At 48.4% G+C, this 20,906-nt stretch overlaps 8 protein-coding genes across 8 annotated transcripts; 3 read left to right on the plus strand and 5 right to left on the minus strand.

Moving 5' to 3' along the window:
• Positions 1–132: 132 nt before the first annotated feature.
• On the plus strand, positions 133–963 carry TRUGW13939_01681 (uncharacterized protein; the record flags this gene model as incomplete). The annotated part of the gene is made up of 1 exon (XM_035484879.1): positions 133–963. One exon carries the CDS (start codon positions 133–135, stop codon positions 961–963), a length of 831 nt encoding a protein of 276 aa, XP_035340772.1.
• Positions 964–1,207: 244 nt separating this feature from the next.
• TRUGW13939_01682 (uncharacterized protein) lies at positions 1,208–2,448 on the minus strand (the record flags this gene model as incomplete). The annotated part of the gene is made up of 3 exons (XM_035484880.1): positions 1,208–1,930; positions 1,989–2,141; positions 2,218–2,448. 3 exons carry the CDS (start codon positions 2,446–2,448, stop codon positions 1,208–1,210), a joined length of 1,107 nt encoding a protein of 368 aa, XP_035340773.1.
• Positions 2,449–3,465: 1,017 nt separating this feature from the next.
• On the minus strand, positions 3,466–4,413 carry TRUGW13939_01683 (uncharacterized protein; the record flags this gene model as incomplete). The annotated part of the gene is made up of 3 exons (XM_035484881.1): positions 3,466–3,605; positions 3,663–4,262; positions 4,314–4,413. 3 exons carry the CDS (start codon positions 4,411–4,413, stop codon positions 3,466–3,468), a joined length of 840 nt encoding a protein of 279 aa, XP_035340774.1.
• Positions 4,414–5,470: 1,057 nt separating this feature from the next.
• Positions 5,471–6,084, minus strand: TRUGW13939_01684 (uncharacterized protein; the record flags this gene model as incomplete). The annotated part of the gene is made up of 3 exons (XM_035484882.1): positions 5,471–5,586; positions 5,645–5,746; positions 5,808–6,084. 3 exons carry the CDS (start codon positions 6,082–6,084, stop codon positions 5,471–5,473), a joined length of 495 nt encoding a protein of 164 aa, XP_035340775.1.
• Positions 6,085–7,281: 1,197 nt separating this feature from the next.
• Positions 7,282–10,802, minus strand: TRUGW13939_01685 (uncharacterized protein; the record flags this gene model as incomplete). The annotated part of the gene is made up of 3 exons (XM_035484883.1): positions 7,282–10,528; positions 10,580–10,653; positions 10,707–10,802. 3 exons carry the CDS (start codon positions 10,800–10,802, stop codon positions 7,282–7,284), a joined length of 3,417 nt encoding a protein of 1,138 aa, XP_035340776.1.
• Positions 10,803–12,284: 1,482 nt separating this feature from the next.
• On the plus strand, positions 12,285–15,336 carry TRUGW13939_01686 (uncharacterized protein; the record flags this gene model as incomplete). The annotated part of the gene is made up of 7 exons (XM_035484884.1): positions 12,285–12,837; positions 12,899–13,167; positions 13,223–13,422; positions 13,480–13,639; positions 13,696–13,955; positions 14,030–14,508; positions 14,558–15,336. Coding segments are annotated over 7 exons (2,700 nt in total), but the record flags the coding sequence as incomplete, so codon positions are not given.
• Positions 15,337–16,453: 1,117 nt separating this feature from the next.
• TRUGW13939_01687 (uncharacterized protein) lies at positions 16,454–19,133 on the plus strand (the record flags this gene model as incomplete). Its single annotated transcript, XM_035484885.1, has 2 exons — positions 16,454–16,814; positions 16,888–19,133. 2 exons carry the CDS (start codon positions 16,454–16,456, stop codon positions 19,131–19,133), a joined length of 2,607 nt encoding a protein of 868 aa, XP_035340778.1.
• A 509-nt stretch (positions 19,134–19,642) lies between these two features.
• On the minus strand, positions 19,643–20,496 carry TRUGW13939_01688 (uncharacterized protein; the record flags this gene model as incomplete). Its single annotated transcript, XM_035484886.1, has 2 exons — positions 19,643–19,955; positions 20,018–20,496. 2 exons carry the CDS (start codon positions 20,494–20,496, stop codon positions 19,643–19,645), a joined length of 792 nt encoding a protein of 263 aa, XP_035340779.1.
• Between the last annotated feature and the right edge of the window lie 410 nt (positions 20,497–20,906).

Below are 20,906 nucleotides of genomic sequence, written 5' to 3' on the forward strand. Positions count from 1 at the left end.
ACCATTCTTCCAATGTAACTTATGAATCGGATTAATTCCTCATTTTTATTCAAATAAATCTACGTCTCGGTAATCAGAAAACCTTCATCTGGTTACTGTCAAACTGCCGAATTCCTATTCAGAAGATAAATCATGTCCGAGCAAGCTCAAGAAAGAAGAAGCAATTCAAAAGACGACGACCGAATTCCCGAAGCCGACTCCAAGATCGACCATGCCTCGTCTATCAAATATTGGAGCAAAGCTCCTGCGACTGCCAATGCTATGCTTGGCGACCTTGGTAATTTCCCATGGTATTCGCGTATCGACCTGCGCGGATCTGCAAACTTTCTAGCCAAAGTTCGTCGCCTTTTACCAAGCATCAACATCGTCATGACCGCCGACGGCGACGACGACGACGACCGGAAATGTAAGCTTGGTGTAGACTGCGGCGCGGGGGTAGGTCGCGTTACTACTGGATTTCTTAGCCATGTCTGTGAGGTGGTGGATGCGGTCGAGCCAGTGGAGAAGTTTGCAGATGTTTTGCGACAAGCGACGTCGTCGTCGTCGTCGTCGTCGTCGCCTCATAGTGATACATCATCTACTAGTAGAGACATATACGTCACGGGGCTTGAAAACTGGATTCCGACGAAAAACTATGATCTGATCTGGTGTCAGTGGTGTGTTGGCCATATTACAGATGCGCAATTAACAACATATCTTTTGCGCTGTAGAGAGTCCCTAATTGCAACGGGGGGCATCATGGTCGTCAAGGAGAATATATCAACTGACCCCAATGGCGAGGATATGTATGACGATTTGGACAGCAGCGTGACAAGGTCCGATCAGAAGTTTAGGAAGATATTCAAAGAGGCTGGGATGGCTTTGATTACGTCGGAGGTTCAATCGGGATTCCCAAAAAAGTACAAACTTCTTCCAGTACGATCATATGCCTTGAGGCCGAACAGTCTTTCGACCAATGATTGAATACATAGAACAAAAAAAAATAAAAAGAATGTTATTAAAACTTTGAAATATAGTAAGGTGCAACAGGCAATCTATCATAATTAATAAATTTCCTGATCCTACTGTTTCGTGAGATGCTGCACTAAAACCAAGCAGCTAGAATAAAGGGAATACAACATTGAAAAGACAGTACAAAATGTAAAGCAAAAAATATTTTTAAAGTTGCATTATTTACAAAAAATTGTATAGCCACAATACCAGTAACCTATCTGATCTCATCATCGGTTGATTCCATTTTAGTCCTCAACCACTTTACAATTTCATACTGACCCAGAGGCTCACAGGGGATATTTAGGATATTTATCTCTACCCTTTTAATCCCTCGGATAGAAGAAAGTCCGCGAATACCGGGGTCTTTTTGAAGGTCAACGAACGATGTGCGGGACACCAGCTCGTTTTCCAGCCATATACGTAAATTTTTGAGCCTGCTGCATTCCTTCAAAAGTTGAATACCTCTTAGCACATGAAGAGAGGGAAGTTTCGAAGAGTTGTCGTCAATAATATCAGAGGAGGACTTATCCTCCTCTATTTGGTGTTGTTGTTGTTGAAGGAGGAGGACACTTTGGCCGCTTTCCCACGAAAACTCCAACGATTCAATGTTTGCTCGCCCAATCTCGCCAATAGAGATAGCCACTTTGATAAAATCATCTATATCATCCAAACGAAAGCGTGTTTTGCGATATGCAATGGGAAGAGCCTCTTGACGTATCTGCTTACTTAGCTGTAAAACAGATGTGCTCGTGGCTAGTGGGAAGAAGAAACCAGTTGGATCGCCTATAGCTCCCGGAAAGGTTGTTGAGTTGAACGTGCTGGTATCTCCAATCTTCCATTCTCCGTTAGAGGTACAGAAACCATATATCTTGTCACGGAGTTCCCTCGGAAGTCTAAAGAATATAGAAACTGGTTCATATTGATTGTCTACCATGAACTGGGCCTCGTTAGACATGAAGTGAAAGGATTTTCACTTCAAATGTTAAAAGACCTACATTTTTAACCATCATGAGCCTTGACGTTTCGCTTTCAGAAAGTTTCAAAGGCAAGCAAAACCCAGACTTGTGACGAACCCGAACGGCAAAGCAGTGCTGACCAGTATTATTTTTGCGTTGTATATCCACCGTTTTTCCGCCCATAGTAATAACCTATATATATGTAACATTGTTGAGCATCAAACTACCTGGGGGGGGGGGGGGGGGGGGGGGTTCACAACCAACTTACTCTAGGAAGACGACCCAGATCTACAAGTTCATGGTGCAAGGCAGCGCCTTGAAGTTTTTGGGCAGCATATGTGTCAATCTCCGTTTGAGCTGTCGTGTAGGCATCGCTGGAAACAGGGGAGAGATTGGAATAGAACGAGCCTTCACAGCTGTAATCATTTAAAGAATGAATTGTGTAGCCCAGCTCGGATTCAATTTGGTCAAGCGTAAACACATTTCTTTGTCTGGCCATTGTGAAGATATATAGATTTTCTTTAAGCTGTGATGTCAATAAGGACAGCAGGCATAGTGTGGTGACATGGACTTTGAACATGTACACACGGAGTTAATGGTCACACTGGATGTGCTTACATCTGGAAGAATCAACTGTCAGCAATTCGTACTATGGTATCCTGAGGGCGGGTGTTATATACATCTTTTTAAGAAATGTCAATCCCATAGGGTCCAATTTCATCCCAAAATCAATTGATATTTTCGAATTATGAAGAGGAGTTCAGAAGAGTTCACTGTTACTGAAAACCCTATTTTCTTTGCTCTCTTTGTTCTCTTTGTTTTCTTTGTTCGCTTGCACGTGACCGAAGATTGCCTATTGACATGCGCAAAAATGGTTGTGTGTAAAGAATATATCATGTTAAAAGTATAATGATATTAAAAATCTAAGCAAAGCTTTTGAAAAAGGACTTTTTGGGGCAAACACGGGAGGTTTACACTGCTTCTAGGACAAAGGAGATTGGAAAGCTTCCGAGCATCAGTTTTGCGGAACGTGTCGAGGCAAATCATCTTGTAGGCTACATACAAGAGGAAGTGCAGGTTTTGAATGCGACTGGTTTGGACGTGAAGAAAGTTTGACAAGACATTGCATACTTTAATGTTGTGTATATATGTAAGTACATACCGGTTGACATCTAGATCACACGATGGATGTAGTGGATATCCACCTGATAATGCAGTAAACACAATATATTTCAAAATTTCCATGTAAAGTCTGTTATTTATTTACTAGATAACGCCAATACGTAGAGTAGACCATCGGTTTGAAATACATCACACTGAAAAAAAAGAAAAAAAAAAAGACGCCTATGCATAACCCACGCCATATTTTGTAAATTGTTCCAAAAGAAAAAAAACGCTAATCACACCAAATATGCAAATGAGTCGGAAATATTATATCAAGTAGAAAATTATTAATAGTCTGAGCCGAAAGACGAAGATGAAGATGAAGAGGAAAGAATAAAAGTCGAATCGAAAGCTAAAGCCATGAGAAAACTCCAACTCCGCCCGCAAAGAGGGTAAACGAGACGACGGTGATGGCGATCATGGTAAACACGAAGCCGAGGGTTTGGCGCTCCATATTCGAGGTTGCGGCATTGCAAGTCACGCAAACATATTCTATATCAGATTAGCATGCCATTACAAAAAAAAAGGATGCAGAGAACTGAAACTTACCACCTAGGGGAGTTGGAGCCTGGGTAACGTACATCCCGAAAGAAAACGTCGCAGGGCCCAGGGCACCGGCACTAGCAACGTCGGTAGGCGACGTGCCGGCTTCGTAGATGATCAGGGTGTAGTATGCGGTAAGTAAAGGGTTCGTGGCAGTCTCGTTGTCATCATTGGTGTTCCAGATGACCGAGCTGGTCGCATAGCTCAAGTTTTTGGCGAGCGTGTAAGTAGCGCTGTTCGAGCTGCATGCTGCAATGACATCGACTGCAGTGGGCGTGATCTCCACCGATGTGTAGTTCCAGCCAAAAGTCACGTTCTGGCCGATCTTGTAGTATGTGGTTGAAGTCGACTCGGGGTTGGTCATGGATGCTCCTCCGGCGGGGAGACGAGGGTCGACCGAGGTGACCTTGGATGTGGTTTTGGTATCGGTTTTGGTGCCAGTTTTGGTGCCGGTGCCAGTACTAGTACCAGTACCAGTGGTGCCTGTCTCCTTTGCAGTGTCCGTGCCAGTATTTGTGCCTGATCCCGAGTCGGTCGCGGTAACAGTTGGATTCGAGGTCGCGTCCGAGGCTGTCGTCGATACGTCCGTGCCAGTCGATGCATCATCTATCAATATTAGGGTTTAATTCGTTTTCATTTTCATCATGCCAATCTCACCTCGTTTGAAAACATCGTCGACGAAATCGGGCCACGACCATGCTACCTGAGCGAGCAGGAGCACGCTGCAGAGCAGGTTAAATAACATGTGCGAACGCATCTCGGCTGTGTCGGCTTTGCCTTGAAATGGTCGGAAATTATGAAGTTTTCGGAAAGAAGCAGTCGGCCTGTCGAGAGAAATTGGCGGCTCAAAGATTGTTCTCAGAAGAGTCGTTCAATATCAGTTGGATTTCAAGAAAACGTCGTCGATGTCAGAGAAGATCGATCGGCGTTGGAAAAACCGCTCAGGGATGAAACAAAGTGAGACAGCGACAACAACAACAAACAGCGCGACGGCCAGACAGCACGACAGCGTCCGAGAAAGCGAGCGGCGGGAACGAGAGATGCAACGAAATGGCAATCGGAAGTAGAGAAACCGATTTTTTAAAAAAAAGCCAAGATGAAGCAGAGCGAGAGAGCAGATTTGGCAGTCGAAGAGTCTAGAGTCGATCTTCGTTTGGCGACTAGTCCGAGCCTAACAAAGACACGCGCCCCTCACCATCTCGCGCTAGTCCGGATCTAGCGACAATTGGGAGCACGTGATTGGGCGGATTTCTCATTTTGGCCAGTGGGGCCAATTCTTGCCGATTATGCCGCGGCTGATTGGCTGATCCTCATGCGAGTCTCAGACATTTTGCGCCCGTTTCCATTTCCGGTTAGCGCGTCTATTTTTGGTCTTTTTAGCCGTCATCAGCATTACTTTTTTATACCATACTACAACGTATTGTTCTAACAGATACTTGTATAGCTAGTACTATAAGCTTGCAAACACAGGATCATTCTTGCCGCAGTTGTGGCTGAGCCAAACCTGTATTTTCGAGTGACATTCATCCCTTGCAGCTCCGAGGCTTGTATCAAGAATGAGGCAACATTTCTAACAACTACCAACCCCTTGCCACATTATTGAGTGACATGTCCAGCACTCTCCTACACAGGAATTCATTCAGGAAGAAGTTATTGTGGGATAAGTTGTATTAAGATTATAAATCTATCTGATACCAAGCTATAGCCATATCAACATGTCAAATATAAATAAATCCCTGGCCATACTTTCATTATTTGATATTGTTGTTGTTGTTGTTTTTCGTACTGTCGTTAAAATCTTTTTCAAGGTTGTCCTAAGAGCTGATAAACTCTTGCGTGAGGTGAACAGGGCTGCAGCTGCTCGGGCGCGTAAAGTTCTCGTAGGCCACTGTCCAGAAGAGCTGGGGGGCTCCGTGCCACCAGTCGCATGCTATCAAGCATTAGCAATTTGAAGAATTCAACTCTTTTAAGAGAAAGGAAAAACCCACCAAGCCAGCCGGTGAACTGGGTCTCGTTCCAGACAACATGGTTATCCTCCACTACAAAACCGCTGACTCCTTGGCCGCCATTGACTTCGACAAATTCCCATCCTAACATAACGTTAGTAACTATTTTTTAAAACACCCTAGTTGATAAAAAATAAAAACTCACCAGCATAGTTGGTAGCACCACCAACTTCAAACCCATACGTAATCTCCTGCCCGATATCCATCTGCAGATACGTCTCATTCAGATAAAACTTGCCAGCAGCAGAGGTACTCGTAGTCAAAACGGCATCGGCCATGCCGGCGCCCGTGTGGTAGGCTTCGACATAGAGATTGTTCTTCGAGGCCGACGACGAGACGGTCTTGAGATGAAACTCGTCTTGGGCAGCAGCGACTCTGGCGGCCAGCGAGGCCAGCGAGAGGGCGATCTTTGTGAAGAGCATGGTTCCGATATTTGGTAATAGTAATGAGAAAAAAAAACGATGAATCAAGTCGAGTGGGAGAGCTGAGCTTTTTAATAGTTTTAGTAAAGAATTCTGGCTCAAAGAAACTTGTCGTATGGAGGTGGCTGGTTCAAATGTTCAAATGATCAAGTCAGGAGGTTTGGTGTTAAAAAAAATGATGATATTAATAGTCTGTAGAAACAAAGGTCACAAAGCAGGCTGCGCAGCAGTCTTTATATAGTGCAAGGCCCAGTTAAAAAGAATTAACTATTTATGTTCATAAAAATAAATTTTGACGCAAGACGTAAGCCCAGAGAGTCAGTGCATGCATGGCTATTCCCCGCCCAAGCCATTAGTATAAACTAGCGTCTCCTTGGGAAGTCGGGATGACGTCGAGAGATCCGGTTGTGCGGTAAAAGACTCAACGTAAGTGGACTCTTTTTTTTTTTTCTCTTGCAAATCAGCAGCCAGCGTGGAAAAGCGTGGGTAAGACACAGCGAATAACAAACATTTACTAGTCGGCTCTCGTAATTCTAGTGGCGCAAAAACAAAGAACTGTTTGTTAGCTCTTGTGGGGTAACTGATCATCCCCCATGATGGTCGCTCAAGTGATCGTCGTACAGAGTAGTACCCTTTTGGTCAAAATCGTCAGTCGGCAGATGAGACAAGCTGCTTGGCGTTGAGGTTAGTTTACGTACCACTTTAGTCACTGGTTCGTGTGATATAATAATAAATTAATGGGTTTGTTTCCGTGGTCCTTGACTGAGACAATATTTGCACCCAAACTCCGAGATCGACAAAGTGGACTTATCGCGAGGACTTCCTATTCGCCGTGCAGCTTTGAACAGCTACATCATTGCTATAGCAGCTATGTACTAGTACTGCTAAATCCTTTGACCGGAATAGGAAACTGGCCATGCTGTGAAACAAATATGCATACCAAAGAGCCTATCGGACTGGTGGACTTAACGGCCGGAGTGTAAAGTACGTACACATTTTCTGGCAGCTGCAAAATAATTAGTAACCGAGTGCAGACTTACGCAGGGACGAAATTTGAAACAATGATAGTCGTGATATTTTAGGGCTCCTCCACTGTACAGCCCACATGACCTAATCACTGACGTCTGCAGGCTCCAGTGTTTTGATATTAAATAACAAACTATTTTTACTCCGTGCACATACTAATATGATAACATGTCATCGTCTAGCGTACTCCTTTTTCAAGGACCACTTGCCCCGTCCATTGCGCCCGCCCTTGTTCAGCACCGCCACCGTCTTGAGCGTCTCCTTGAATTCAGCCGATCGCTGTGCCGTCGTGCAGAACCGGTTAAAGTGATCGATCAGCATTTGCGTGTACGCCGAGCCCCCCTGCGCGAGTATGTAATCTCGGATCATCGGCAAGAACTCTACTTTCCCTCCTCCTCCTCCGGAAGAGGAAGCTGGGCTGTTACGTCCCGTTCGGTTGGCCAGGTTGGCCAGGATGCTGGCAGAAGAAGGTCCAACACCAACTCCCCGTGCCATGCTCGCTGCTCCTCCAAAATGAGAGGTGCCTGTGTCTTCCGGTCTGCCGGCGATGCCAAACTGCCCAGTCCATGTCGGTGTGCCTACTGGCACTAACCGTGCTTTTTCCTCGGCTTTGCGGAGCTTCTCGGCAGCTTCTGCAGCCAGCCGTTTAGCCTCTGCTTCAATAATTCCCCTGTCCGGAGCGATAATCTTCTTTCCATTGACGATCCGGTCGTGCTCGAGAGCAGAGTGGACTCCAGATTGCGCAAAGATGGCTTCCATCAGCCGAGAGTCGCTGCTCGAGCCTCCTTGTTCGTTCGTTTTTTCTTCGCCGTTTTCTCCTTTATTCCCTGCTGCGTCGTGGAATTCTTCCACTCCCGCGATCCCCTCGACATTCTGGACATCTTGCTTCTCATTTTGTCGACCAGCCTTGGATTTCTCCTTGGCATTTGCCTGGTACGTAACTTCTGTTTTGAAAAGGCTGCTAGTTTCTGCCTGGTCTTCTTCCCCCAGTGAGAATAGATCGTGCAGGCTGCTCATCTCAAACGTCTGCCGCTGCTTCGGGTCTTTCAGCACTTTGTTCGTTAGGAACTGCTTGAAAATCTGGCGATGGTAAATCTTCTCTTCAATGGTGCCCGCCGTCATCAACCGGTAAATGGTTACTTCTCTCTTTTGTCCAAGTCTCCATGCTCTCTCTCGAGCTTGCATGTCTGTTGATGGATTCCAGTCAGGATCGTAGATGAGAACACGGTCAGCTCCCGTGAGGTTAACTCCGAGTCCTCCGACCTTGGTTGTGAGTAAGAAGACATGGATGTCCGGGCTATTGTTGAACTCGTCCACAAGGCTCTGCCGGCGATGGATCGGAGTCTCACCGTCCATCCGGCGGTAGTTAAAACCTGGGAGCGCCTTGACAAACTTCTCAAGAATGTTTAGCATGATGCGATGCTGCGCAAACAACAACGTCTTGTGGCCAGTATCCTTCCATAATTCCAGAAGCGCCTTCACCACCTGCATCTTGCCGGATTTGGCAGCATCGCCATAGTCCGGTCGCGAGGAGAAGAGCTTGTGGGTTACAAGATCCGGATGGTTGCAGATCTTGCGTAACATATCAACCCCATACAAAACCTGCCTGCGCCCAGCCAGAATGGAGTTGCACTCTTGCGAATTCAAGAATTGCGCGTAAGCCTTGCGTTGAAGTGGTGACAGTTTGCAGAAGAGAACCTGCTCGCTCTTCTTGGGTAGATCGGCAGCCACGTCCACTTTAAACCGTTGTAATAGATAGGGGCTGATAGCCTCCTTCAGAGTTTCTGCACACCGCGCTGCGGTCTGTACTTGCAAGTTACTTGCATTTGCGTAGCCTCCCTGGCGAATAGGGAATTCGAATTGATTGCGAAAGTCGACCAGAGTGCCCAAACGCATTGGGAAGACAAAATCAAAAAGGGACCACAGCTCAGACAAGTTGTTTTGCATTGGCGTGCCAGACAGAATCAACCGGTGCGGAGTACGCAGCTCTTTACAATGAATAGTAATTGAGGTATTTGGATTGCGGATCTTGTGGCCTTCATCGAGAACAGCACAATCCCAGTCAACGGGGATGAGAACGGGCGCATACGTCTGGAGACCTGAATACGTGGTGACCAGAACATGCCCTTCCTCAACCACCCGTTGCACAATCTTCTTGGCCATTTTCTGGGACTTGGTCATTGCATGAGGCCGGCTGGGGTCCCATATCTCATTGCTCAAGGCATTTTCGCGGGTACTTTCGTTCCGGACATTGATCATGCCGCTCCCAGACGTATGCAAGATGGATACTCTGAACGGCGGCCACCATCGATGAAACTCGGTCACCCACTGTTTCATGACAGTGGCCGGAGCCACGACAATCACCGGCCTCTGTAGTTTCCCGCTGTGATGAAGACCTGCTAGGAATGAAATGATCTGGATCGTCTTGCCGAGGCCCATTTCATCCCCAATAATGCCTCCCACTTGCTGTTGGTACAGTTCCCAGAGCCACTGCACGCCGGTCTTTTGGTAATCAAAGAGGATTGGAAATATATCACCAGGTACGCGATATCCCCCATCGTATTCAGCATCGGGAACAGTTGGATGTGGGAGGAGCCATTCCTGAGTCTGCTGGCCTACACCTGCATCCTCCTCTTCCTCCTTGATAATTTCTCCGCCCTCCGCCGTTCGCTTACGAGCCGCAGCTCGGCGACGGATCCAGCGGCGCAGTCTTTCTTGATAAAATTCCTCGTTGCCATCGTCTAGACCTGTCAGGTCCTCCACATCCTCATTATCGACTCTCCGTGATTTCCGTTTCCCCAACGTTTCTCCCGGAGTAGGGTCAAACTCATCCGTAGAAGAGAGCTCACTCGCTTCGCTCTCCACGTAGGAATCATCATCCCCGGTGTCTACCTGTCGAGAGGTCTTGGCAGCTTTTCGTGAAACACCGGGAGTAATTTTTCTCCGTTTTTGTGACCGATCTGATTCTGGAAAGTCCTCTGAGCTTTCTCTCTCGTCACCGAGACCAAGCCCGGGAAGGCGTAAATTACGATGAGACACGGCATCTCTCTTGGACGCATCACGTAAAGCTTCTGCCTCGTCGCGTTCATCCTCGGCATCAATCAATGCATCCTGTAAGCTTTCCAGTGTACCTTGCCTCGGACCGCTGCCCATTTTCGAAAATGGGGTGATTTTCCCCGTGCGAATAAGATAATCACGACGTGATTCATTTGGCAGTCTGCCCGTTTCTGTCTCCGGCACAACATCTTGATCCACGTGTCGGCCGTCGATGCGCTCTTGTATTTCTTTCAAGTCCGAATCTAGAGTGGCCAATCTATCCTGGGCTTTTGTGATCTCGGATTCGGTGCGTACCCTCTGCGCTGGTCCCGCGGGTTGCTCTAGACGTTGGTATAGCTTCAAGATCTGGTCCTCGATTTTTCTGTTGGCGTGAGTATATTATGCGTCTCGTACGAAACGGGTCTCTACCTACAGCTTCTCTTTGGTCGTCCGTTCGATTCTTTTCTGATCCCTCTCATCCGCTTGTTCCATAAGCAGCCGGTCGGCCTGCACAATCAGCTCCGAGGTTCGACCATCAATATAGGTAGGGTGTCCCGTACCTGAAGACCAAGTTCTCTTTCGAGATCATCCTGGTCCCGGACGTTGGCGTCGAGCTCACGGAGCTTTGCAGATTCATCTACCGGTGTCGACTCCATGATGGCGACCTTGAAACAAATTCGATGGCTGCCAAACCGCGCACCAACACAACCGCAATAGCTAGGAAAACACGCAGGTCATTTCAGTTGTCAACAGGATGCGATTCCCCGTAGACAGGTAGAGACAGATAGAGAGCATCACCAGGGAAAAATCATCGCGAACAAATGGCGGCGACGTCAGACCAATCGAGGGCCAAATCCATGGCAGAAAAAGGTGGCGCCGCTGACCGCCCTAGGCACCGCCTGCTGGATGAGTCACAGCCTTAAGAGTCCGTAGTGCTCAGTACGTATTCATAGATACGTAATACTAATAATACTAGTACATGCTCGTAGCGGCCAGCCACTGCTGTCATCGGCATTTTCAGCTCCTGAGCATGCGAGTTGTAGGCTTGTTATTGATAGTAGTCGCCTGGACCGCGCCGATCGCTTAATTCCTGCCTGACAACGGCTGCATGTCCGACTATCACTCGAGCATTCAGAATGCAAATTGACATTCAGCCATAATATTGCAGGCGGCGTCCTGCAGGCTGTCGTCAGATGTGCAACCACGGTCGTAGACACGCAGGATGGAGAGCTTTAGGCGCAGAGCAGCAGTCGAGTTCGCATTCACTCTAGATAGCACAGCAGGGAGTGACTCGCACAATGCACAGAACCGCATGATAATCGGGTCGTCGACAGTCATATATACACCGTAAACCACCAGATTGTGCTGAAGAAGTTGTTGATGCTTCTTCGAGGTTGTTGGCGGGGGGAACGAGATCAGTAGAGAGAGAGTAGTAAGTAACTGCTACAACGACAACGGAGGCAGGAGCGTGGCCGGCTTCTCCAAAACGGCCCAACCCGGCGAAGACGAGAGCAAGCGACGGACTCCACCTCCATCTCGTCCTCGCTCATCCTCATTCCTACCAATTCTCTCGCATCCCCTCATTCTAGCTAGTACTACTACGTCTGCATCGCACACTCAGCCCTCATCGTTCCCCTGTAGCAGTCCTTGCCCAGCAGTTTATCCGCACAGCCCATCGTGGCTGGTTGGGTCTCTCCTAGCCTGTCAGCTCGGCCGCCGCCCAACGAACGTCCTCATGCTAATGGTTACTAGGACGTCTCCTTGCAACGCAACCACCACCAACACTCTCACCTAACCTCCTCCCCGTCTCGCTGGCTCCGGCTCCTGCTATCTCTCCGGCCACAGCAAACGGGCGTGCAACGCTCTGGATGATGAATAGCTGCAGCTCTCTATAGCGGCAATTCCTCTTCCGACGCGTCCTCGCTTGCGTCCACCCCCGTCCTGCCCTTCCCCGCCAAGTCGGCGCTACGTCGCCTGTACGGTACAGCCTCTCTCAGGCATCGCATCGCGCTGTTCGCTCGCTCTCTCCGTTGCACGCCAGCAGCACTCCGTTTCCGTCGCCGATCCCTGTCGCCATTGCTCTGTCGTGGCTGCCCGGATGAATGCGAGGCAATCCTGAGCCTGACAACATGGATCAGCAGTGGCAGACCTACGGAGGAGACCCTTCGATGGGTCGTCCAAGCCACCTGAACAACAGCAACCCGGAATCATATGCCCCCCGGCTGAACACCAAATACGGCGGACAACAACATGTCCCGCAAGTTCATCCTCCCGCGGGATACACCTACGAGAGCTACCAGTCGCCAATTACTGCCGCGAAGGCGACCGCTCTGGGATCAAACTCGAAGCCAGTCTCGCTGGCCTCTTCTCCAGCCGCAACACCGCATGCGCGCGACATCATGGCCGATGCCGATACGCCCATGGAGGATGCTGATCCCTACAACCGCTCCAAATACTCTGCCCGGCTGACTCACAATACTCGTCCGTCGTCGCAATATATGCCGACCGAGGAGTCTTCTGCTGCGCGACGGTACTCGCCCATGAATATACTGTCGCCCACTTTGCCGTATGCCTCAAGCCCAACAAAGGGCCAAAATCCCTTTGTCGCTTCGCCTCCCGGTCCGGGCAGCTCTCGGCAGTCGCCCACGAGAGCGTATGCGTCTCCTCCCCAAACATATCAATCACCCCCAGGTCAGTCCTGTTCCCGTTCCACACTTATCTCCCAATATGACTAATATTCATGTCAATCTAGGTGCTCGCATGTCCCGGCTTCCTCCGTTGCAGTCATCAGACCCGGGTTCAGAGCTCTATTTTCCTACCTCCGCTTCATCTCAGCTGAGCGCTCCCTTTTCGGCTGAGCCCAAGTCGCCGCGCCCTACACAACAGACCAACCATAATAAGCTGCCCGAACGGGGCCCTATCCCGAAATTCACGAACATTCAATCCATTCAGGATCTTCGACCGAAAGCACCTGGGCAACCGGCTTACCGCAGAGCAAACCCCGAAGGAGGTTTCATCAGCGTAAGTTGCATAGTGTCTTCATTGAGAGAGTTTTGACTAATGCCGTTCCATGTAGCCATTGCAAGCTTTGACAAACCACCTACCGGCCACATACCGGATATGCAATCCCGGTTTCAAATACGAGACGTCGCGCAATCCTCGTCGTGTACTTACCAAGCCCAGCAAAGGTGTCAAGAACGATGGTTATGACAATGAGGACAGCGACTATATTCTATACGTCAATGATATCCTAGGCAGTGAAGAAGGAAATCACAAGTATGCGTCCCCCCTCTCCCTATATTTCGTTACAAACCGTTTTGCTAATCGGCGCAGAAATCGTTATCTAATTCTCGATGTTTTGGGTCAAGGAACCTTTGGTCAAGTAGTTAAATGCCAAAACCTCAAATCTGGGGAGGTTGTTGCCGTCAAAGTTGTGAAAAACAAGACCGCCTATTTCAACCAAAGTATGATGGAAGTTTCTGTGCTCGACCTGGTATGTTTGGCTCTTGGTTATTTCTGAGCAAGCAATCGACTGACTATGACCGCTAGCTCAATACGAAATATGACAAGAACGATGACCACCATCTTCTTCGATTAAAAGATACTTTCCTTCATCGGCAACATCTATGTTTAGTGTTCGAGTTACTCAGCGTGAACTTGTATGAACTCATCAAGCAGAATCAGTTCCGAGGATTAAGCACGACTCTAGTCCGAGTCTTTGCGCAGCAATTACTCAATGGTCTCAGTCTCTTAAACAAGGCTCGGCTTATACACTGTGATTTGAAGCCTGAAAATATTTTACTCAAGAAGTGTGTTGATCCTCATTCCAAAACCTCGTTCGCCTTCGTCTTTAAAATGCTGACAATCTCTCTTTACTACGCAGCTTGGAAAGTCCTATCATCAAAATCATCGATTTTGGCTCTGCTTGTGACGAACGTCAGACCGTGTATACCTACATTCAATCACGATTCTACCGTTCTCCTGAGGTCTTGCTTGGCCTTCCGTATTCATCTGCGATCGACATGTGGTCTCTTGGGTGTATAGTGGTCGAGCTATTCCTCGGTCTACCGCTATTCCCAGGGTCGTCTGAATACAACCAGGTGGCACGAATTACAGAGATGCTAGGTATGCCGCCTACGTGGATGCTTGACATGGGCAAACAGTCGGGCGAATTCTTTGAGAAGACCCAAGACGAGTTCGGCAGGAAATCCTGGCGCTTAAAGAGTATGGAACAATACTCTCGCGAGCACAACACCAAGGAGCAGCCCAGCAAGAAATATTTCCAAGCGAATACCCTGGAGGAAATCATTCGCGGTTACGCAATGCCAAGAAAGAATATGAAGCAGTCAGAAATAGAAAGAGGTAAGAGAGTACACTTCGCCTTTACCAATAACCCACTAACAATAAACAGAGGTCAATAACCGCGTTGCCTTTATCGACTTTGTACGCGGTTTGTTGCAAATCAATCCTCTTGAGCGATGGTCCCCACAACAGGCAAAGCTACATCCGTTCATCACTCAGCAAAAGTTCACTGGACCATTTGTCCCTCCCATGAACTTGAAGTACTCGGCACTCAACAAAAATATTGCACCTGGCATACAGCAGCAACAACAGGCAGAAGCTGCTAGTAAACAGCGGGCCGCACAGGCAGCTCAGGCAGCCCAGGCACAAGCCCAATCTGCTGCTCAATCTGCGTATGCGATGCAAATGGGACAATACCACCCCCCAGCTCATAACCAAGCTCCGCCAGTTTACAATGGCATGTACCCCGGTCATCAGCAGCAAGGCGCGCCGCCACCCTATCCAGCACAGCCTTCCGGATACGGCCATCAAATGCCTATGGTTCAAGGCCAGATGCATCAGCCTCCGTACGGGGCTGGGCAAAGCCTCTATGCTCAGGCAACTACCAGAGCAGGCCGACAACGAGCAACCACTCTGGATCCACAACAAGGTGGAGTTCCGCCCACAATCCAGCGGGTTGCCAGTCATCTCGATCCAAATGCTCCGATCAGGTTACAACCAAGCCCTGCCTATTATCCTCCGCCTCCAGATGGATATAGCGAGTCTGCCGCGAGTGCGAGACGCCGTGGCAGTCGCGCTGGAGCTGGTCATCGAAACCGTGATTTCATTCGCACTTTGGAAGATGGCGCCCTCGGCGATGGTTTTCAGGGACAAAATCAGTGGCATTAGGTTACTCGTCCCTGTATGCAATCATTCCAGGCACTACGATAACGGCGTGATCATTTAGGCCTTGGGCCTGTTACGGTGCTCCTCCCGACTAGTATGCGCGAGTAGAGAGGGACTCGGTGGCATAGCGAAAGAGAAACTCGCAGAAGAATCAACCTTTCTCTATTACTCAGCATACCATTCGCCTTGCTAGGCTTACTCGCCTCGAGTTCAGTGCAGACCATGTGTTGGCCATTTATTATTCTTGATCAATATCGATCAACCCGAGGTACATGCCGCCGTCTCCTCGAAGTTATTGCGAGAAAAGACAAATTGTGTTTTTCTTTGAACTGCGACAGTCGTTTTATTTTCCTGGACTTCACAAGCAGCGTCGAGCCGCGCGGTTCTCGCCACCACTGCTTAAAAAGAATGTTCATATTCTCGGAAAATCGTGGGTTGTTTTGGCATAGCGCCGGCGTAAGAATCTTTTTTGGAAAGACTTTTGTTCGCGTTCTGTTGCATGACGTTTCAATTCTGTGATAAATTTGTTTGCTTGTTTTCCAGACCCTCCTGAAAGAAACTCTTTTTTTTTTTTTTTTGCCCGGCGTGGGCCTGATGAAAGAACCGAGTACGCCTTTATAAATATATACGCTTTATGTTATCACCTCTTATGTAGTATATGCAGAATCCAAATCCAAATATCAATTGATCCCAGTGACAAATACTAACTAGGATCTCTGTAACAGCGATTTTTAAATTACTTTGTGTAAACTGCCGAGTCTCGTTTTAGTTTGCGGGTTATCCGTCCAGTATCAACCAATTTCTTATTATTACTGCGTGTTGAGCTTGTTTTTATTTTGTATTTTTATAGATAGGTCTGGATGCCTTATATATCAGGCATAAACTCCCAATCGGGTGAAGTCTAACTATATCCGGTTAAGTCACCCCTCGCTTAAATTTCGTATCGCCGCCTGGCAAAGACATCCCACTGCGGCTTAGGACCGGGTTGGCTTCACGCGAAACTCATCATCTCGACGAGCGTTCTGTCGTCAGATCAGGTTCAACTTGTTTCTCTGGAATTTCAAAACTTCCCCTGAAAACCCGCCGACTTTTTATTTCCCCGAACGAAAAACGCCCCAAGATGTCTCGATTTTTCCACGGTGGCGGCAGCGACAGCGACAGCAGTTCCTCCGACGAGGAGGAGCTTCTCAGCGATCGCGATGAGGAAGAACAGTCTGAAGAAGAAGAATCGTCTAGCGAAGAGGAAGACTCCTCCGAAGCCGACTCTGACTCTGAATCCAGCGAGGAAGAGGGCAAGGCCAAGAAAACAGGGGCCAACATTTTCTTGAAGGACGACGATGAGGAAAGCGAGGAGAGCGAGGATGAGGCAGCGCCCGTCGTCGTCAAGAGTGCAAAGGATAAGCGACTTGAGGAGCTTGAGGGTACCGTGAAGCTTATTGAGAATGCTGAGCGAATCAACGATTGGACCGTTATTTCAGCTGGTGAGTTGGACGAATTTTTTTTTTGGGAGGGAGAGGAGGTGTTGAATAATTCCGCTAACGTCGTGTTTTTCAGAATTCGACAAGTTGAACCGACAGATTATCAAGATCAATCAATCGGGACCTACGCCAAAGGTTTACATTAAGGCGATTGCCGATCTCGAGGATTTCATGAACGAGGCCATCGCCAAGCAGAAAGTATCAACAAAGAAGCTGAACGCAAGCAATGCCAAGGGTCTTAATGCTGTCAAGCAACGTGTCAAGAAGAACAACAAGGACTTCGCCACTGAGATCGACAAGTACCGAGAGAACAAGGATAGCTATATGGAGGCTGATGAAGTCGAGGCACCAAAGCCTACCGCGATCAGTGCAGCCCGTGTTTCGAGGGCTGTCGATGCCGCCCCCGCTACCGGTGACGATGAAGGTTTTGCGACTGTTGGTCGTCACGGAAAGACACTGCAATATACTCCCGAAAGCATCCTTAAACACCTCCGCATTATCGTCGAGTCGCGAGGAAAGAAAAACACGGATCGTCTGGAGCAGATTCGCACCATGGAGAAGCTCCTCGAGGTTTCTCAGACTCCTTACCAACGCATCCGTGTTTATCTCACTCTTATTGCCACTCGTTTCGACATGTCGGCGTCTTCTACTACCGCAACTCACATGAGCCCTGAACAGTGGAAGCTGGCCGAAAGCGAGTTTTCGAGTCTGTTGAATGTCTTGGAGGATAACCGTGATCACGTTGTTACCGAAGGTGCTGAAGAATGGGAAGACGATGAAAAACTCCCCGTGATTGCAGAGGGTGAAGTCTTGCGCATTCCCGGAAGCATTGTGTCTTTTGTTGAGCGACTGGATGACGAACTCACCCGTTCTCTTCAACACATCGACCCCCACACTGCAGAGTATATTGAGCGCCTCAGCGATGAACAAGCACTATACACCGCCATTATTCGCGCTCAATTATACACCGAAGAACCCAGCAAGAGCGACAAGGCCGAGTCCAAGCAAGATAGCGTTAACCGTATCATCATCAGGCGATTGGAACATCTTTACTTCAAGCCTTCGCAAGTCGTGTCAATTCTTGAAGATGGTTCATGGAAGGCCCTGCCATCACAGTTGGACTCTTCTGTCACCCCCCGTGCATCGGCCACCGATGTGCCAACTCTTGTCCAAACTCTTTGCAACTATCTCTTCAAAAACAGTGATGGCATTATCCGGGCTCGCGCAATGCTGTGCCAGATCTATTTCCTTGCCCTGCACGAGAGCTATTACCGTGCCCGGGACCTTATGCTCATGTCTCACTTGTCGGAGAACATTTCCAACTTTGACGTGAGCACGCAAATTCTGTTCAACAGGACTCTTGTTCAAATCGGTCTTTGCGCCTTCCGGGCTGGCCTTGTCTACGAGGCTCAAAACACTCTGTCTGAGATTTGCGGAAGCGGTCGTCAGAAGGAATTGCTTGCACAGGGAATTATTCTCCAGAGGTACTCGACAGTTTCGCCTGAACAGGAGAAGCTTGAGCGTCAGCGCCAGCTGCCTTTCCACATGCACATTAACTTGGAACTGCTGGAATGCATCTACCTCACTTCGAGCATGTTTTTGGAAGTTCCCCTCATGGCCCAAACTTCTTCCAGCCCAGAGCTGAAGCGTCGTATTATCTCGAAGACATTCCGCCGTATGCTCGACTACAACGAGAGACAAGTATTCACGGGCCCTCCTGAGAACACTCGTGATGGTGTTATCATGAGCGCCAAGTTCTTGGCTGCCGGTGACTGGAAGAAGGCTACCGAATTGCTCAACACAATCAAGATCTGGGACTTGATGGCCCAACCCGACAAGATCAAGGCCATGCTGTCTGAGCAGATCCAAGAAGAAGGCCTGCGTACCTACTTGTTCACCTACGCACCTTTCTACGACACGCTATCCGTCTCCACCCTCTCTACCATGTTTGAACTGCCTGAAAAGAAGATTGCTGCTATTGTCAGCCGCATGATTTCTCACGACGAACTTGCAGCAGCTCTTGACCAAGTCAACGATGCTATCATCTTCACCAAGGGTGTTGAGTTGTCTCGCCTGCAATCTCAAATTGTCACTCTCGCCGACAAATCCATGTCTCTCCTTGAGGCCAACGAGAAGACATTGGAGCAACGCACACAAGGAATGGCAAACGCTTTCCAGAGAGACCAAGGCTCCACTCGCGGCGGCCGAGGCGGCCGTGGTGGCCAGGGTCGTGGAGGGGCTCGATTCCCTGGAGGTGGCCAGCGACGACCGGGCGGCCAACAATTCAGCGGTGGTGCATTGGGTGGTGCTATCAAAGCATAGATTCATAATTCATGATTTTCTTTTCTTTTTTCTATTTCCTTCTATAATGTATCTCTTTTTTTCTGTTTTTAGTTTGTCATTCCGTGGGTCCAAAAAAAAGTGTCCTGCATCTCTGATCTCATTTTCTTTTGGAGTTTGTGAGTTTTGTCTCATCATGAAGGATATGGGAACAACGATGTAGTGGAATAGCTCACCCTTGTGATGTCTCCTGTCCACAAATGTTATCGGAAAAAATTATGTTCCAAGTAGAACAAATAAAGTCATGACATACATTTAAATGAGTTGAACTAAACGTTAAATGTAGTTGAGTATATGCTTATTTACAATAATGTCATTTCTATAGTAACAAAAATACTATATATATATACGGTATGGTATATTCTACTATTTTCATATCAGTCGTGTAAGCCGTGTCTGTGTTTGCGACCACGTGTTTGGCGATGGGATGGTAACCCAAAATACCATAAATTCTCAAAATATAATAATAATCCAACGCAGTCTTCGATAAATCACCCGTCCTCTCCTAAAAGATTCTGAGGCGACCAGTACTCGTTTTCTTCACACTGGCTGTCCAGCCACACCAAACCATCAGCCAAGAGATCGTCTATGACCGTGGTCGCGCGTGGCTTTTCCCAGCTGAGATTCGCTTGTAACATGGAAACGGTGATGTAACCAAGGACTTGGATAACCTCAAGTACTGTGGCCTGGTCTGTGTTGAGTTCTTTGGGTATAGAGCGAATGAATTGCTTGCGGCCGACGTGGATGATGCTGAAGCCTGAGCCTAGGGGCTCAAGCGACTTGACTGCTCGTAGGATATCGTCACTGGAGTAATATAATTAGCTATGTCTTTTCGTACCAGCGGTATTTTATAAATATATATATACTTTGACACCTCCAAGCCGCCGCCAATGACTTTCCCCCTAGCGACTCTCTTGCGACACTCGCTCACCCCGATAAGCCCGCCGTTTTCACTCCTGGTCTCCCTGCACAGCTCGACAACTCGCACAGCAACCTCGAAATAAAAATCATTCATATCTCCGCCTAGTATCTGCGTCCAGAAACTCCCGCCTTCCATCAACCCTTTCCCGCGACTGCTTTTGCCCTTGACATTACTCGCCGCGAGAGGATCGACTCCGATTGTATTGCACATGCGAGCAAACTCGGCGCGAAACGTCGGGTTTGATTTGATCTTGAATGCATGTTCGAGCGCAAAAGTGTGGAGTAGGGACTGGAATACTGAGAGTTGTGTTTGGAGGGAGGATAGATGTGTTGATCGCAGGTTTGCGCCGTGAGTCGCGTATGACTGGGTGGTTTGGTTGCGGTTGGCGAATGCGCCCAGGCCGACGCCCCGTCTGGTTGCCATTTTATTGATACAGCCACAAAAATAATAGCTCAGATGCCTTTGTAGATGAATCATGAATGACCGTCATACCGCAGTCGTCTACAGCAGTCTACAGCGGGGTCGCCAGCCCTAGCCCTAGTCACGATAAGATAAGACTCGCGCCAAGATTTGCCCGACAAAGTCACGTGGGTCTAGCCCAGAACGAGACTAGCGCGTCCGTCTACCCACAAAGCAATTTTCTTTTTGCCGAACTTCTTCGTTTCTCTTCCTCCGACCACTCGCCCAACGCCGACCATCGACAACCCTCGACAACTCGCTCGCCAATTCGAGATGGCTGCCACTTCGTACGATTCCCTTTTGTTTCTATCCAGCTGATAAGCGAGGATTCCAGTCATAGTCGTCTCCATTTTCTCGCTGGAGTTGCTGTTAGC

This window comes from Talaromyces rugulosus, chromosome I, assembly GCF_013368755.1.
Source record: "Talaromyces rugulosus chromosome I, complete sequence".
NCBI classification, from domain to species: domain Eukaryota; kingdom Fungi; phylum Ascomycota; class Eurotiomycetes; order Eurotiales; family Trichocomaceae; genus Talaromyces; species Talaromyces rugulosus.